The sequence below is a fragment of the Lepidochelys kempii genome, chromosome 4 (assembly GCF_965140265.1).
Source record: "Lepidochelys kempii isolate rLepKem1 chromosome 4, rLepKem1.hap2, whole genome shotgun sequence".
Taxonomy (NCBI): Eukaryota; Metazoa; Chordata; order Testudines; family Cheloniidae; genus Lepidochelys; species Lepidochelys kempii.
This window is the reverse complement of record NC_133259.1, coordinates 116147161-116164880: the sequence shown is the minus strand read 5'-3', so window position 1 is coordinate 116164880 and position 17720 is coordinate 116147161. Positions and strand designations below refer to the sequence as shown.

Here is a 17720-nt window from a genome sequence, read left to right as displayed (position 1 = left end):
GCCTTCTTGGCAACAAGGGCACACTGCTGACTGATATCCAGCTTCTCGTCCACTGTCACCCCTAGGTCCTTTTCCGCAGAACTGCTGCCTAGCCATTCGGCCCCTAGTCTGTAGCTGTGCATTGGGTTCTTCCGTCCTAGGTGCAGGTCCCTGCACTTATCCTTATTGGATAGGTAATGTAATTCTTTAATAGAAAAGCCCTTATAAAGTCAGAGCTTACAATCCTTTCACATGCACAAACTTGGTGAGTATTATGTTCATGTAGTCCTACTAATTATCAAGTCCCGAAAACAGCTCTGCATAAAGTAAATGGAAAGACTCATTGATTTTGATGAGAGTAAGGTTGAGCCCATGGGGCTTGATTGTCCATCCATTGAATCAGTGGCAAAGCTCCTGTTAACTTCACTGGACACAGGATCAAGCCCATATTTACAAAGATTGGAATATTGAACGTGAAATGAATTAGGATTGTTTGTTGCTACTGTATAACCATACATTGTGATAGCCTCACATAATTGGTTGAACTGTAATGTGATATTACTTCACCTTCATCCTGGTAAGGGAAAAAAGAAATCCTTGCTGCTGTGAACTGAATCAGAGCAGAAATACTTCTTTTCAAGAGCAGCATTGATCAGCTGTGTGCCTTTGAAGCTAGATGGACAATTATTAAATATCCTTATTACCTCCAAGTCCAAAAGATGTAATTATATGAATTAGAAAGAACTTCCACTTCAGCGCCTTCACAGAGAGTAGAGCTGGCCAGAGAAACTTTGGCAGAACCTTACTGCATTAGAATCTGTAGTTTTGTCAAAATCTAAATGCGTTGCAAAATCAAGTAGATTTTTCTGGAATTTCATTTAGATGAAAGAGGAGGGAAGAAGTTCCAACAGTGTTGCAACGTCCCTTTTTTACATTGTCAGAACAAAAAAATTCAAATTCGTGTTTTGAAATGACTTTTTGTTTTTATTTTCTTAGTTTGTATTCTGTTATACATGATAATACAAACTTGTACACATAAGAAAGTATAAATTGAAATGAAACTTTTTGATTTTGTCAAAATGAAACCTTTCAGTTACTTGAAACAAATAAATAAAAATGTGGAATTTTCCTCTGTGGCAAATTTCAATATTTTCAATTTTCATTCCATTTTTTAATGAAGCTAAATTTCAAAATCTGAAAATCCTTCCTGAAAGGGAACTGCCATTCTCCACACAGCTCTAACAGAGATTACTGCGCCTGTCTGTAACAACTCAGAATAATAACATGCATATTTGTTGCACAGGTAATCAGAGTCAGTTTAGAAACTTTTGAGTTCTGTCCAGTTTCTTAAAGGGATAAAACGCTTCTAGATTGATAGTGTGTTCAGAGAAATCTTTTCCCCTTCTGAGCTCTCAGGTAACTATCTTTCATTTAAAAACAAAACAACACAAAAACATCACAAGCAAAAGATTAACTCTCCACCAGAAACAAATGTTGTGTTTCATCCAAATAGCCTTCTAAGAAAATACTCCAGTTTCCTAATTATAGGCAAGTGGGGCAATTTGCCCTGGGCCCCACAGGGGCCTCCACGAGAATGTCTGAGGTCTGAGACAGGGCAGGGGCCCCCAAAATTGCTTTGTCCCAGATCCCTTGAATCCTCTGGGCGACCCTGATTATAGGGAGCCCAGTATCTACACATTACATGTGTTAAATTACACCTTTAAGGTACTGCCCACGCTGATGGTGGTATAGAGGCACCTTGTTCCTGTAAAAACTCCAGGAGTATAGGGGGGTCATCAGCCACTGCACCACCTTTTGACAAGGTGCACTATTCACACAAATCCTGCATGCAGCCTGCACCACTGCCTTTGAAGAGCAGGGAAGAGGCTCCTCTTGGCATTCTCCTCTCTCTGAAGCAACAGTGCTGCACTGAAGATTTTTGGTCCCTCTCAGTGCAAGGGCTACAATTGTGCCTTGCTCCTGTACCGGAGTACAAGGGGGTTTGAACAGGGATGTTCCGGGGATCCACCCCGATTTATTCAGTCATGCAGGTCTGAGCAGAGTGGAGTCCCTGGTGTACTTCTTACAGTCTTTCCCTTAAACATGTATGTCTCTCTGTCATGCACAGCTGTTCATATCAAGTGGTAGCCTTCTGCTGTGGATCTTGCCATCTGTTCCAGAGACCGTCTCAGTTACATTCCAAGGATAAACTAACCTTCTGCAAAGACCTTACTTCCTCATTCAGCATTTCATTGTTGAAATTACTAGTTGTCTAAACATTCTGAAGATTTTTATGCTTCAGCCCAGAAGCTGAAGGATAAAACATTCCACCATGAGATTTTTTTACCATGAACCCAGCAGATCCAGTTGCAAGCTCCTATATTATGACTTAAGAATCCCTTTTTTATTCTTAGCATTCACACATAACATTGTCAAGGCTGGTAGGCCTGAAATGTGACTCATCTTTCATATCTCTTTACAAAGTATGTAATTCTTTATACTTCTTTCGTAACAAAAATGAATGAAGTAATGAGTGAAGTCCTTAGAATGAAGTATTTTAAGCCAGGGAATCTAGATAGAACGCTGTTAGTTTTAAAAGTTATAGTTGTTCTTCCTACCCCATTTCATTTTTCCCTGCCATGATAAATAGTAGTTTGGGTTTTTCTAACTTTGGACATCTTTCTCAGTGAACATAAGAATTGCCATAATATATTGGAGCAGTGGTCCATCTTTTAGTCACTATCCTGTTTTTGACAGTTGCCAGTACCAGTTGCTTCAAAGAAATATGCAAGAATCCTTGTAATGAACACTTGTGGAATAACCTACTCATCAGGAAGTTTCTACAAAACGTGTCCGAATGTATGCTCTTAAAGCATTATAGCTTATATCATATCTTAAAAAAAAAGGGGGTGAGGGTTAGTAAAATGTTGGTTAAAAAAGAAATTTAAATCACTTCATGACTTGGCATTCAAGTCACAAAGGGACTTTTGGGCACTTTTAAAAACGTAACTCTTTGTTCATTTTTTACTGTTCCTAGATCTTGGCATTAGATGCTCTTATTTGTATTAGCAACAAAATATGCTTTGAATACATCTACTGTAGAGAATGTCTGTTTCTACAGTCATTGCCCAGTTCACTTCCCCACTCCATATTTTGTGTTCACAACTAGTATTTATAGAATCATAGATGGCAGAACTGACAGAGACCATTTAGGTCCTCTAAGCTGTTCCCTTGCAGCATAAAGGACATTGTTCTTTATTAATTCCTTCTTTAAATGTTTTATCTGAAATTCACCTCCCTTCTTTGGTAGTCTTGTCCAGCAACTAATCTGTCTCACTGTCAAGGTATCCTTATTCTTAATCTCAAGGATGTAATGTCAAGAAACATTTGGCTTCTGGGAAAAGCACTGTATATTCTGTTCTACAGTTGGCTTGGAGATTGCTTTGAGATGGATGAGTAGAGAGGAAGATCCTATACTTGGCAGTGCAGCACCTGGCCTTTTCCACTTTGAAAAACTGAGCATGTTACTGTCTTGGTAAATCTAGCTTTTGATTCCCTGGTAATTTCTTTCAACTTTGAGAGGCCAAAGTTCCTCTTTTAAAGGTCTCTTTCTTAATCTTATTGTTATCCATGCAAGTATGAGATATTTGCCAAAGGAGATCTTCTTCTTCAGCATGGTTGTATTGAGTCTCATTCATGTTTGAAAGATGCATATTGTCGGTTTTGTTCAATATCTTCATAAATGATCTGGAGGATGGTGTGGATTGCACTCTCAGCAAATTTGCGGATGATACTAAACTGGAAGGAGTGGTAGATACGCTGGAGGGCAGGGATAGGATACAGAGGGACCTAGACAAATTGGAGGATTGGGCCAAAAGAAATCTGATGAGGTTCAATAAGGATAAGTGCAGGGCCCTGCACCTAGGACGGAAGAACCCAATGCACAGCTACAGACTAGGGACCGAATGGCTAGGCAGCAGTTCTGCAGAAAAGGACCTAGGAGTGACAGTGGACGAGAAGCTGGATATGAGTCAGCAGTGTGCCCTTGTTGCCAAGAAGGCCAATGGCATTTTGGGATGTATAAGTAGGGGCATAGCGAGCAGATCGAGGGACGTGATCGTCCCCCTCTATTCGACATTGGTGAGGCCTCATCTGGAGTACTGTGTCCAGTTTTGGGCCCCACACTACAAGAAGGATGTAGATAAATTGGAGAGAGTCCAGCAAAGGGCAACAAAAATGATTAGGGGTCTGGAACACATGACTTATGTGGAGAGGCTGAGGGAACTGGGATTGTTTAGTCTGCGGAAGAGAAGAATGAGGGGGGATTTGATAGCTGCTTTCAACTACCTGAGAGGTGGTTCCAGAGAGGACGGTTCTAGACTATTCTCAGTGGTGGAAGAGGACAGGACAAGGAGTAATGGTCTCAAGTTGCAGTGGGGGAGGTTTAGGTTGGATATTAGGGAAAAACTTTTTCACTAGGAGGGTGGTGAAACAGTGGAATGCGTTGCCTAGGGAGGTGGTGGAATCTCCTTCCTTTGAAGTTTTTAAGGTCAGGCTTGACAAAGCCCTGGCTGGGATGATTTAATTGGAGATGGGTCCTGCTTTTGAGCAGGGGGTTGGACTAGATGACCTCCTGAGGTCCCTTCCAACCCTGATATTCTATGATTCTATGAAACATTCGTTTCTGGTTGTTTCTCCCAGTGGTTGGGGGAAAATACCTGTTCTTAGAAAGCCGGTTTTGATGTTGACACAGACTACTAATGCCATCTCCTCACCAAAATGATAAAAGTAATTGCTATATTTAATAACTAACCATTTGACAATGCAACAAACATACTTTAAATATAAATTAGAAATGATATTTTAGAAAATTGTAATTTTAACCAACTGCACAATATTTACTCTAAAATTACATTGGAATACCCTATGCTGTGATTTTGCACTGATATACCTCTGCAGCCACTGGTGGGTGACCCCACTTTTCCCCATAACACTACTTTGGGGGTCAGGGTGTGTAGTAGATTATAGTTATAATCAAAATGAGTAATTTCAAACCAGTTTGAATCCGGTGATGCCCCACCTCTTCCCCCTACATCCGTTATGTGCAAGTGCGCTATACACTTATGTAAACGAAAAGATTAGAATTGTCTAAAGCCTTTGAATGCTATTGGAATGTGAGCAATGGCGAGTGCCTATATCATCCTGTTATGTGGCTTAATTACAGGCATCATGCTTGATCTGCCAAACTGAAAAAGTGTCTTTTTGAGCTCAAAACCTAACTACCCAGTTTGGAAAGAATCTTGTCGGTCATGTAATGCAACCAAATTCAGAATCCCTTATGGTGCATGAATGTTACTGTAATGGAACCACAGATTGTGGCTCAAATGCTCAAGCATTGCAGGTATTTTCTCGCGGGGAGGAGAGATGATGCTTACTCATTTGAATGGGCATACATCAGCAGTAAGTCTATTAAAGCGAATAGTGCTACACTCATGTAAGATAGGTATAAAGAATCAAGCACTTTGTCAAAATGCTTGTGTGTTTAATTAGCATAGTACCTAACAAAGTATCCAAAGAGATTAATTCATTATAATTAAGTCACTTTAATACTGGAACATGTTCCTTTTTTCCCTATTAAATAAAACCTGCACCACGCTGCCAGCACATTCTGCCTGTAAATTCAGTGTGACCAGCTCTGGCAAGACCACTTCTGTGCAAAGGGGGATCCTCCAGTGCCATAGAGTTGGCATGCCCAGCCCTCTGCTACTGCCAGAGGAGATGGGAGTGTCAAGACCACACCTAAGCAAAACCGATGGATACAGTTTGGGCTCCCAGAGGCTTTTATCAGCTGATTTATGTCAGAGTAGCTAGAGGATTGGTCTATTTTATACTAAGTATTGGCTGTGCACACTTGTACATGACTTGTATGTGTGCTCATGTAGCCAAGATCTAGACTACTGTATGCAATATCAGAGGGCAACACTTAACTTTTTTTCCACAAGGCTATAGGCTATGTTAGACTGAATGTACTGTAGTCCCTCTGGCAATGCATTAGTCTTTGTATATAATGGGGAGACAAGTAAAAATGGAGAAGTCTGATGCTTTTTGGTCAGGGTGGAAGGAAGGCAGAAATCCTGAGGCAGTGGTGGGGACAGGTTGAGGCTGTGAAAGTGAGGAAGCAGCTAGATTGCATTAGTTATGTTGGACAGATGAAAGGTGAAACTTTTCATTTGAGGGAAGGGGGGAATTGAATTTTGGCCTAAACTGCTGAAATAGGATTAACCTCTGTCATTGAAGAATATACTGCATCAGATATTTCATAACTCTCTCTTAGTAAAGATAGAAATAAAAGGATCCAAGAGAAGAGAGTTGGATACAAAATGCATATTTAAATGTTTTTCTTAATATAGATTCACCCAATAAATAGACACAATATTCCTTCACCATTAAAAGATGCAATTTGTCTGTCTAAAACCTTCCAAGATAACAACAGTTACTCTTCTATTATTCCATCTTCAGATATGTTTCTTTTTCAACCTGGAGATACTGTTGCTCATAACAACATAAGACAGATGGGTGTCTAACTGCAACTGTGCCACTGTTCTGTTTATCTTTAGGTATTGAATTAACTGTGCAAGATTGCTTCAAAACTTCCTCTTCTCTCTCTTTGTGGCTGTAATGAAACATGCATTACAAGATGTGTGTGTGTGTATAGATGTGTGTATTAAAAAACAGGTGGAGCAAAGCCTTTAGTAAGGTTGCCCATACATTTCCAGTCAAAGGGGTCATTTCAGTTTCTTATAACTTTCTTGAGGTTTAACTTTTTTGCCTGAAATGTGATTTTTTTGCTTGAAAGTTTCACCAAAATAGATTCTGTTTTTAAGCATGGAAAAAGAGAGGGCTGGAGGGAAGCAGTTTTTCTGCTTAACACCCCTCCCGCTGGCCCCTCACCACACACCCCAAAACATCTCTTGCTTCATGGAACTTCAGTTTTAATATGTATGGGCTTGTGGAATATGATTTGTGAAGCTGTACATGGAAAAAAGACCAGGGCTTGAGTTTCTTCCTCAATGATTGTATGTATTACATAGAACAGAGCATTCTGCTGTTGTTTAGCAAATAGCAACACATGCTGAAATGTCTCTTCATTTTTTTTTAACAGCTACGAAATTCCATTTAAAATTTAAATTAAAAGAACATTAGGGTTGTAAAGTGAAGCGCCCAGAAGATAGCAGTTGCTAAAATTAAGGCTTTCCATGCAACTTTAATTCTTCCTCCTTATGCGTATGCATTATGTTACAGGGCCTGATTCTGTTTTCCGTTGCATGGGAGTGGCTCTCATTGGGTTCAATGGGAACAGCACCTGTGTAACTGAAAGCAAAATTTTGCCCACAGTGTTTAGTTCCATGATCAGATATTATTTTCCCAAAGGACCCCTGGCTGGTTCAGTGCACTTGATGGATGGTGCTCAGTGAATGAGGCAGCTGTTCAATATTTTTTTTTATTGTTGTTCATTGTAGCCCCATGCTTCAAAGAGTACACATCATACAAATCGTTCCATGAATAAGAATTTTTTCTTTTTTGAGAACCTTTCCTTTTTGCACTCATCACCGTAATAGCTGAGAACCTCACAAACATTAATTAATTTGTCCTCAGGCATTTAGTGAGGTGGGTAAACTGAGGCACAGAACAATTAAGTGACTTACCCAGAGTCCTTTAGGAAATCTGTGGCAGAGGTGGTGGTAGAATTCAGATCTTCTGGGACCAGTCTAGTTTCTTAACAAGCAGCTTGTCCTTCCTCTTACCGTGGATCATGCCTTCATTTGCTTCACAGGGTCCAACTTCTACAGTGCCCGAAGCAAGGTACCAGCCTGAGTCAGTGGATAGTCTTGCCTCATTCACTGGAACTGAGTAAGGCAAGAATCCCTAAGAAAACAAATAATCTGTGATCATGTAATAAAGAATTTATTGCAGTGCAAACATACAAGCACCAGAGTTACAATTGCTAGGACAGCCTTAATTCTGGCATTTCCTGACTTTTGAGCACTTGACTATTTAAGGTTGATGCACTCTTAATGTAGGATTGGGATAAAGAAATGGTACATATGATATGACTTAATTTGGGTTTTTTTTCCCTAATGATCCCATGGATTTACATTTGGGGGGAGGAAGGAAATGAGGTAATACACTGAAAAAGAAAGCAAGTAGCACTTTCCCAATAAATATATGGTACATTGTTAGCATACATGTTAAGAAATCTGTTTCTATAGTAACTAGTGTAGATTGTCACTTCCCTTAGCGTTTGGAATATTACCAAAGTCAATTTGTTGATGCTGTGAGGGGCACATCCAGTGTAAGCTACAGTAGTTTACTGCTGATAGTATGCTCTGTGTAGTTTTGAGATGTGTGAGCAGCACATTTGGGTAAACATAGATAGGATTTAGGGAAACATTTCTCCCTACCATGCTGAAATAGTGTCTTACCCACTCAGGGTGCTGTGATATAAAACATTTCCTTTTTCATTCTATGCAAAGACTAATCTACGTTGTAATCTTATCACAAGGAGCAAGAAGAAAGGTAGTTAAGTATGTTTCCGAATTTTGGATTAAATGTACACATTTTGGTTTAATAGCATTTGTCTGGATACATTCGTCAAGTCTGAAATTCACTCCTAGACAGACGGTCAGCGGGAGGCTGATGTATCACTTAAGCCTCAAAATAAGGCTTAGTTGGGATTTAAACGGTACATTGGCTTCCTCCTGGCCCTCTGCACCACAGGTGAATATCTTTCCCAGAATATAGTGAAGAAAGGTTCTTTTTTTGTCCAGGGAAACTATGCATCCTCAAATAGAGAGTATTTTTTCTCTTTGTTTTATACCTACCTCATGTAGAGCATAATAGGGCAAGCCCCAGAAACCTCTCAGATGCCATCAGTAGGTGACAAATTATATGAATTTATTTATATTCCCATCACCAATACAGTCTTGTGCAGCAAAGTATTTGCAAGGTTTCTGGCTCTGTCCTACTGGGCCAAGCAGGAACAGACATCTCCCTTCCTTGAGAACTCAGCTAGCCCAGGTTCCTTCCCCCTCACTGCCTTCCTGTGTCTTCTTTTATACTTCTCATCTGATGGCTAATTGGTTCACTAGCCAAATTAATTTGTTCCATAGACACAATCAGCCTTCTCCAGGGGAGCTGATTGGTGCCTAAGTGATCAGAGTGCTGGCTCATTTATTAGCTTCCAGCACTTTGTTATATAGGGCCTACTCCAACCTCTATTGAAGTAACCATTGATTTCAAAGGGCATTGGATTGGGACCTTAGCAAATGGAAGACTGATGTTTTCTGCAGGAAAAAGAATGTTTATTTCAGGTAGATGCAGCTTGATTTTAAAGAGTCACAATTAGGTGGCCACTGTAGTTTTCAGAGCAGAACTTTCTTTTGTGGGTATGTTTGCTGCCTGTTGTAAATACTTGGAAATGTTACAGAAGTTTCTCTCTTGCTCTGTTCCCTTGCAGATGGATGAGATAAAAGGCAAAGACAGAGTGATTTTGGCTTTGGAAAAAGATCTTGGTGTCCAGGCAGGCCATGCACAAAAGCTGCTTCTTCAGAAAGAAGCTTTGGATGAACAGCTTGTCCAAGTGAAGGAGGCAGAACGGTACCATGGTAGCCCGAAGAAGGAACTTCCTGCTGGAGTAGGGGATATCACTGAAATGATGGGAAGCCCGGTAAGAGAAGCAGATAGTCTTCATAGGTCAGTTACTGTATCTACTTTCTCGGCGTTTCTGGATACTGTGAAACCACAGAATTGTGAGTTATGTTTAATCCTTGCCAAAGGAGCATTGCATTGGTAACAGCACTGTACATTGCATTGTTGCAGTAAAAGTAACTCCACTTTTTGAGTATTAAAAACTCCACTTGCCTCTTGAATTTTGAAGAATGTTTAAAACATTTTACTTTAAACTGGTAAAAAGTGGCCACAATGTGAGGTTATTACTTGTAATTGACGGCTGATTACGTATGTTTCTTCAGTTGCAATGACGAACCATTTGTTTCCTTCATACGTTTATTTATTTTATGAATATGAACTATTCTATACAACAGCGGTAGACATTAAAAGGGAATTTGTACTTATTCTTTTCCAAATCTGTACTGTGCTATCTTATAAATATGTTCTGTGCCGTGTTATTAACTGTGGCACGAGACTGAGATAACTCAGTACTAAGAACACTAGTAGTAGATCTTACTTTCATAATTTAAGGTTTAATTTAAATTTTTTACGTGATGTAGCTTCGAGTTAACCTTTTGGCTGCTTACACTTTTTCAACTTATACAACCCTGTGACTCTTATAAGAAATATTTGCAACAGTTCATATCAATTAAAAAATATTTTCCAGTCAATGATACAAATGCCTATAGATATTCTCTACAGTACCCATGCTGTATGCATACACTGAATGCAAAGTCTGCCTGCTATAATCTAAGTACATGTTTCTGTGTAATAAACGATATTTGAAAGGAAAAAAATCCCTTTTTGGTTTGTATGTTTTTAAAGGAACAGCATATGGATGAACGAGACATAAGGAGATTTCAACTAAAAATCGCTGAACTGAATGCTGTAATACGGAAGCTGGAAGACAGAAATACCCTTTTAGCAGATGAAAGAAATGAACTGGTAAAATAATTAGTAATAACACACATGATGACTTGCAGGACAATATTTTAATGGCATTTAGAGAAGTTGTGTGTTCAGGCAGAGTTTAACTATTTGTCTCTGTTGCTAACACACTGAAACGTAAAGATTTTTTTAAATGTTCCTATTTGGTTGATTTACTTTCCCTTATTTCTTGTCCCCTTGTTGTATGTCCTTTCATCACATGCATTCTTTGCAAGTAGCTTGACTGAGATAATCACTATTTTTTTTCGTTTGATTCTTACAAGGTCCCTTAAGAACTGATTTTAAAAAAAATTAACCTTTGTCTTTATTGCTTTTTAGTTTTACTTAATACGTATATATTCCAGGAAGAAACGGTGTTCCTTTACACCCAAACATGACCCCTGTAGAGGTCATCAGCTGAAGTGAAGATGTTTAAATAATTAAATAATAACAAATAATTTTAAATAATTAAATAATTACATAATTTTCTTGCCAATTCAGCATTTCTTTCTTCCTCATGTCTTTCCCAGGAATATTTTTTTCTGTCTCCTATTTCTAAGGTGTCTAACACCATGGTAGCTAATCAGCCAGGACTTTGAAACTGCTGGTGTAGAGAGAGAACAGTATTATGCTATTTTCTGGGTGCTTTTCCTTTTCTCTGAATGGTTCATTTGGGCACAAGGATGGAGCATTTGCAGGGTTCAGAGCTAAAACTGTTGTCCTCCAGGCTGACATTCCATGTGAAAGTCACTTTCTTTTTTCAAAGAGGAGGAAATTTAACATCATAAACTCAACTTTGGAAAAGGTTTTGAAATGATTGCTCCTCCTTTTCATCTTCTTCAGAACTGTCTACAAATAGTTCTCTCACAAAGTGGGCATAAAATTATGAGTGGTAGCTTGCATGCAGCATTTGGTAATATACTGCACCATGACAAGTATGTAATCTATGTAACTAATTTACTGTATTACTCTTTGAAGTAATGAAACTTGACAATGCCACCATTGTTTTGTGAACGTCTTATGCTGGCTAAGAGCTACAAAGCTTGTTTTTCTAATGGAAAAATCTACCGTTGCCTAATCTCCAGGGAAACTCCTGAAATAAGTGGAGGTATTGTGGATGAGAGAGAACAACTTAGAAATGGAAGGAAATGAGGAGCATTTAAGAAATGTATTTTCCTGCATAGTTAGGGTGCAATTTTCAAAAGCATTCAGTGTTGGTCTAACTCTGCTCTCATTAAAGTTAATGGTAAAACTTTCATTGACTGCAATGGAAGCAGAGTCATGTGTGTTGGCACCGTGTCCAGACGCTCCTGGAATTGGTACAGGGGACCTTGGCACCAGGACCTTCTCCAGCCCCTCTGCATTTGATGCCGCAGAGGCTCCCCCGGTGGCATTCGCCACCCTCCACATCGACAGACTTGGGTGCTTTGGTACCGCTGTTTGCACCAAGACTGCCACTGCCTGTGGCACCAGCATGCTCAGTACCAACGGTACCTCCTTCATCGGGGGGCACCAATTCCAGCCTCATTCTGGACGTCAGATGAATTGGACTGCCTATTGGCTCCCTCGGGCATCACTCCACCCTTGTCCCCAAGATCCCAGGGTTCTTATGAATCCAAGTCAGGATCATCATCTTCCCACTTTGCATCACCTGATAAGCTCCAAGGGCCAGTGGATCAATATGGACCAGGGTTGGCACGTGCCCCATGGCTGGGCAGAGGTCCCTGACCCGGCCCCTACTGGCCACCAATGTTCTACCCATATCAGTGGCGTTCTTGGACTCAGTGGGATACTACTTGCTTGCGGAGATCCTGCTCCTCGTTCCGATCTAAGCCAAAGTTACCCACCAGGTTGACGGGGATGACTGAGGATCAGCTGCAAGCCCAAGCATTGGTGGTCTTCCTCCCTGCAGAGCCACCAGAGTCCTCCCTCCTGGGTACTTCTTCCTGGGAGCAAGAGTCAGTTGTGGCCCAGCCAAGACCCTCATCTTTGTTGCAGGATGGTGCCAGGCTGCCTGATTCACCCTCTCCTTCTATTCCAGAGGACTTTAAAGTGTACCAGGATCTTTTATGCCACATAGTCTCATCCCTTGGCATCCACGTGGAGTTTCTTCAGGAGAACACACTCAAATTGCTAGACATTTTGCAGCCTGCTGTCCCTGGGAGAGCGAGCCTCCTGATTAAAGATGCACTCCTTGAGCTGACATGAGTCCACCGCCTCAGTACTACCAGTGGTTAAGTGCATGGAAAAGCACTATTTTGTTCCTATGCAGGAATTTGAAGGGTTCTATTACCACCCAGCCCCGAATTCCCTGGTTGCAATGGCTGTAAATGACAGGGCCAAGCAGGATAGGTTCAAATTTACCCCAAAGGACAGAGACTCCAAGCAGTTGGACTTTCTGGGCAGAAATATCTATACCTCCTTGTCCCTTCAGATGAGGATTGTGAGTCAACAAGCTTTTCTGTCCAAGTATAATTTCCTCAGTTGGTCAGCCATGTCTAAATCTGAGGACCAGTTGCCTACCCTGACGTCTAGGATGAGGAATTTCAGGTATTCGTTGTGGAAGGCTGCTTTGCAGCAAAATGATCCTGAAGTCCACCCCTTGACTTTGCGGACACCCAGGCCAGGGTGATGGCCCTAGTGGTAACTATGAGGAGGGCTTCCTGGTTTCAAATCTGTGGGCTCACTTTGGACGTCCCACAAGCCATTGAAGACTTGCCCTTTGACAACCGGGTCTTGTCCTTGGACAAGACTTATGATACTTTGCATTTCTTTAAGGATTCCACAGCTACCTTGAGGCCTTAGGAGTGTACATGCCTTCTGTGCAAAGATGCCATGATGGGGCACAGCAGCAATACTGCCTGCAGTGTTCCTTTTGCTCAACCTTTCCCTCTGAAACAGTGAGACTACTCTACAAAAAGGGATAAATCCCACAAGAGAAAGCAGTCGGGCTCAGGACTGCTAAGCACCCATTTTGACTCCTTAGTCCAGACCACTGGTCCAGTTGTTACTCCATCCTCCTTATCCCCCCCATCCCTTTGGGAACAGGCTGGCCTGTTTTTACAATGCTTGGGATTTGATTACTTCCGACAGCTGGAGCCTAGCAGTCCAGTCCAGTTCCTCTCCGCACCCCTTCCCACCTACCCACCACATCTCTCTTCAGGGATCCCTCTCACAAGACACTGCTCGTCGAACAGGTCAGCTCTGTGCTAACATTGGAAGTGGTGTAGGAACTCCTGTAGGAACACTGGGGCCCCAGCTTCTTCTCCCAGTACTTCCTGATACCAAAATCCAAGGGCAGGATGAAACCCATTCTTGACCTTCATGGCCTCAACAAATTCATCAAGTACCTGAGATTCCGCATGATCACTCTTTTGGCTCTCCTCCCAGCACTGTCTCAGAATGACTGGTTCACTGCTCTGGAACTTCAGGTGCCTACTTTCATGTGGCAATTCTGCTGAGTCACAGGAAGTTTCTTCGTTGTGTGGTAGAATGCCACTTTCAGTTCACGGTTCTCCCATTTGTTCTCTCTTCTGCCCCCCTCCCCAGTCTTCTCCAAATACATGGTGGTGGTCTTGGCGTATCTCAGGAGGAAAAGAATCCACATCTTCTCAGATCTTGATGACTGGTTACTGAAGGGTGGCTACAGAGAGATGTGGACCCAGGCCTTGTAAGGGCAGTCCTGCAATCCCTGTTCCAGTAGACTCCGAGCCCCTGGATTGGGGTACTGCTTGTGAATCACCTAAGTGGAAACACCTCTGTATCTACTCAAAGAAGAAGAAATGGTTACTTACTGTAACTGTGGTTCTTTAAGATGTGATGCAGACGTGTATTCCATGACGCACTCACTGTCCCCTCTGTATCGGAGTCTACTCTCGTGGACTTCAGTGCAAACGAACTGAGGGGGGATTGGGGCTGTGCCTCATATAGCCAGAGGAGGGCCCACAGCCATGAGGTGCGAGCACTGCCCCTCTACTGGTACTGACAGGCAAAAGTCTCTTGCTCTGGCACACTGGACAAGTGCACACCTAATTCTAGAAGAACCACAGTTACAGTAAATAGCCATTTCTTATCATACACATTCTAAAAGAATCTACATTGGAGCAGAGCTCTGATGCATTCCTTATCTTCTGCTTCTTCAATTGGGATAAACAGTAGGCTGCTTAAGGAAACTAGAAACTTTGGCCTTGGTGCAAATCAGGACTAATGCTATTAATGGTACTACCCTAGTATAAAAACTGGAGTAAGTGAGAGAAATATCATGCCCTTCTCCTATAGCTTTTCCCTTCAAATAATTTCCTATATTCTTTCATAGGTGCTGGAACTAGGAGTACTGGGGGTGCTGCCAGACCCCCTGGCTTGACGTGCTTTCCATTATTTACAGGTTCACAGTTTGGTTCAATGGCTCTCAGCACCCCCACTATATAAATTGTTCTAGCACCCTTGTAGTACTTTTTAGGATCATATTGCATGATCCTTAATGGTTCATTTGTATTAGCATAAGGGCAGGTGTGGCTGACCTGGGTAAGGTGGTGTTTTGCTGTAAGTAATTGTCCTAGTATTACTCTTGGATACTGAATATCCTTTGTGCTCTTGACTATCTTATTGTTTTGCTCTAGCTCTTCTTTACTTTTTTTCTTTCAATAATACTTTGCTTCTTTTATCTGGTGTGCTATTGGGAGGAAAAGGTTATTTAGTACTTGGATCATTCCCTGCATGTGCTATTTACCTTCCTTCACACCCTTAAGAAATGCTAAAATACTGCAGACTGAAATCTTTGGGGCCTATTAAATTAAAGTAGGATGTGGGGCATGCATGACTCAAACACTCTTCTGGATGCCTGGAGTAAAGGCATCACCAATATGTCTTTAAAAAAGGTAAATCAGGCTTTGCTATATGAGGAGGCACTTTGTAAACTGCTGTACTTGAATTCTTATAAGAAAAATGTATATCCTTCCCAAGATGAAACAAAGAAACAAATCTTTAAGAAAGATGTTATCTTCTTGAAGTTGCAGTTAAAGCCCACTGCATATTAAAGTCTTTTTGATGATAAAAGTAGGGAAACAGAATAGTCCAAGGATTATGGAGATAAAAATAGTAAAATACTGAATACCACAAATTGGGGAAAGGCCAGTAATTTACTTGAGATGATTGTCTGACATCATAAAACCAGGGGAACAAAACTGAGCAGCTGAAAATGTCAGCAGAACCCTGAGATTGAATCTGTGCCCTCTGGCTGACTCCCTGGTTGTGCTAATTACACATTAGGTATAATTTCCTTAAAATAAGGGAGCGTGGTATATTTCTAATAAAGAATATTTAAATGGGTGAAAGGTAACTATTATATTTTGTTCTCTAGGAAAAGGGCTAATAACTCACTGGAAGCACATGCATAATAAGATTTACGGTTTATCAAGAGAGCACTTTTATAAACCATGTGAATTCTGTGTGCTTCCCAAGAACAAAATATGATGTATAATGGCAAAGACCAGCCTTAGCAATGAGGGCATTTTCAATTGTGTTAAATAGTGAGTGCTGAATCCTTGCCATTGATATATATATATATTTTTTACTCAAACCTGCATTGACTGCCATGTTAGTTTCACTTTGGTAACAAGCTAAGGCTATATGTTTTTAGATGCATACAGTATAGTTCAGCTGTCGTGTGTAAGCAGAAAAATATTCTTTATGAATGAATGAATGAAATTAATGAGAAATAAAGGGGGAGTGAAAAGCCAAGTGTTTCTCCTCCTTTCAGGTCATTGTAGCCCAGATTATGATTAACTGACATTTTGGGGTTCCTCCCCCTTTGCAGCTGAAACGTTCTCGGGAGACAGAAGGTCAGCTGAAGCCCCTTGTAGAGAAAAACAAGAGGATGACCAAAAAGAATGAGGACATGTTACAGTGTATCCAGAGGATGGAAGAAAAAATTAAAAATCTCACAAGGGAAAATGCAGAAATGGTAAGTAACTGTCTCATAGGTATCAGAGGTTACTTTGTAAGAGCAGCTGCTCTTAGTAGCTTAGAGTTGAAAACAAATGTGTGGCTCTTACTCAGATAAATACTGGTGTGTCAGAAGCTAAGCCATGTGAATGTGTCAATGTCAAATACAATATGCTAGTGGTGGATAGTATTCTAAAATCAGAGTGTTTATTTTTATTTGCTTTGTCATTTATTAAACAAAATTATTAAGAATAAGGATAATTGTGGCTTTAATTTGTAAAGGGTATAAAATAGAGGGCTAAAATTCACCTTGGTATACCATGGGATTTTGCATGGATGTATATGTCAGAGCTGAATTTGACTTGTATAAACTAGAGATGGTAAAGACCCTTTTCAGGATTGTTCTCTAGAGTATATTCACCAGTGCTTTCTCCATCCTAGTTTTAGATGTCCAAGTGAGATGCAGAATATACCCTGTATGTGTTTAAAGTGTAAATATTTGCTTGGTGGAAATATTGTGCTTTAGTTGTGCTGGAGCATCACATCAGTGTATCAGAGGTGAGGGTTTTACCTAATGCTGCAGAAAGACATTTAAGAATTGGTTGTGTTAATAATAAACTTGATTTTTGCAGAAAGAAAAGTTATCCACGCAGCCAACTTTGAAGAGACACACTTCCTTGAATGATCTCAGTAGCACACGAGAGGAACAAGAAATGGAATTCCTGAGACTGCAAGTCATAGAGCAGCAGCATGTTATTGATGATCTCACAGTGGTAATACTAAACATGTTCAGTACACATACATGCATAAACCTATCATCTGAGAGCAATATTCAAGTTAATTTGGATTGAGTACAGTTAAAACTGGCAGTGTAGTGACATGAAAAATAGTTCTTCAGCACTTTGTTTATTCACTTTGTAGTAAATTTGAGTTTCCGTAGCGCATCAGTGGTGTTATTGCAGCCATACCCAGTGGTGATCTCATAACTCAGACTTGCCTGGTGAATACCTGAAAAGTTGATTTGTAAGGTACTGCAGAAAATGATGTTGAAGAATCGGCAAGTGGCGCTCTTCATTGCATCATTAGTGATCATTAGAGGTATTGGGGAAGTAAGACATGAAACGGAGATCTTGACCTCTCAT

General features: G+C 40.7%; 1 protein-coding gene across 7 annotated transcripts in view; it reads left to right on the top strand.

Annotated features, from left to right (window-relative positions):
- Window positions 1–17720, top strand: part of JAKMIP1 (janus kinase and microtubule interacting protein 1) — a 316238-nt gene that overhangs the window by 156017 nt on the left and 142501 nt on the right. For all 7 annotated transcript variants that reach the window (XM_073342549.1, XM_073342544.1, XM_073342542.1 and 4 more), the window contains 4 exons: window positions 9497–9706; window positions 10534–10653; window positions 16451–16597; window positions 17211–17351. In XM_073342549.1, the coding sequence (XP_073198650.1) occupies window positions 9497–9706; window positions 10534–10653; window positions 16451–16597; window positions 17211–17351 (618 nt within the window). The remainder of the gene's footprint in view (window positions 1–9496; window positions 9707–10533; window positions 10654–16450; window positions 16598–17210; window positions 17352–17720) is intronic.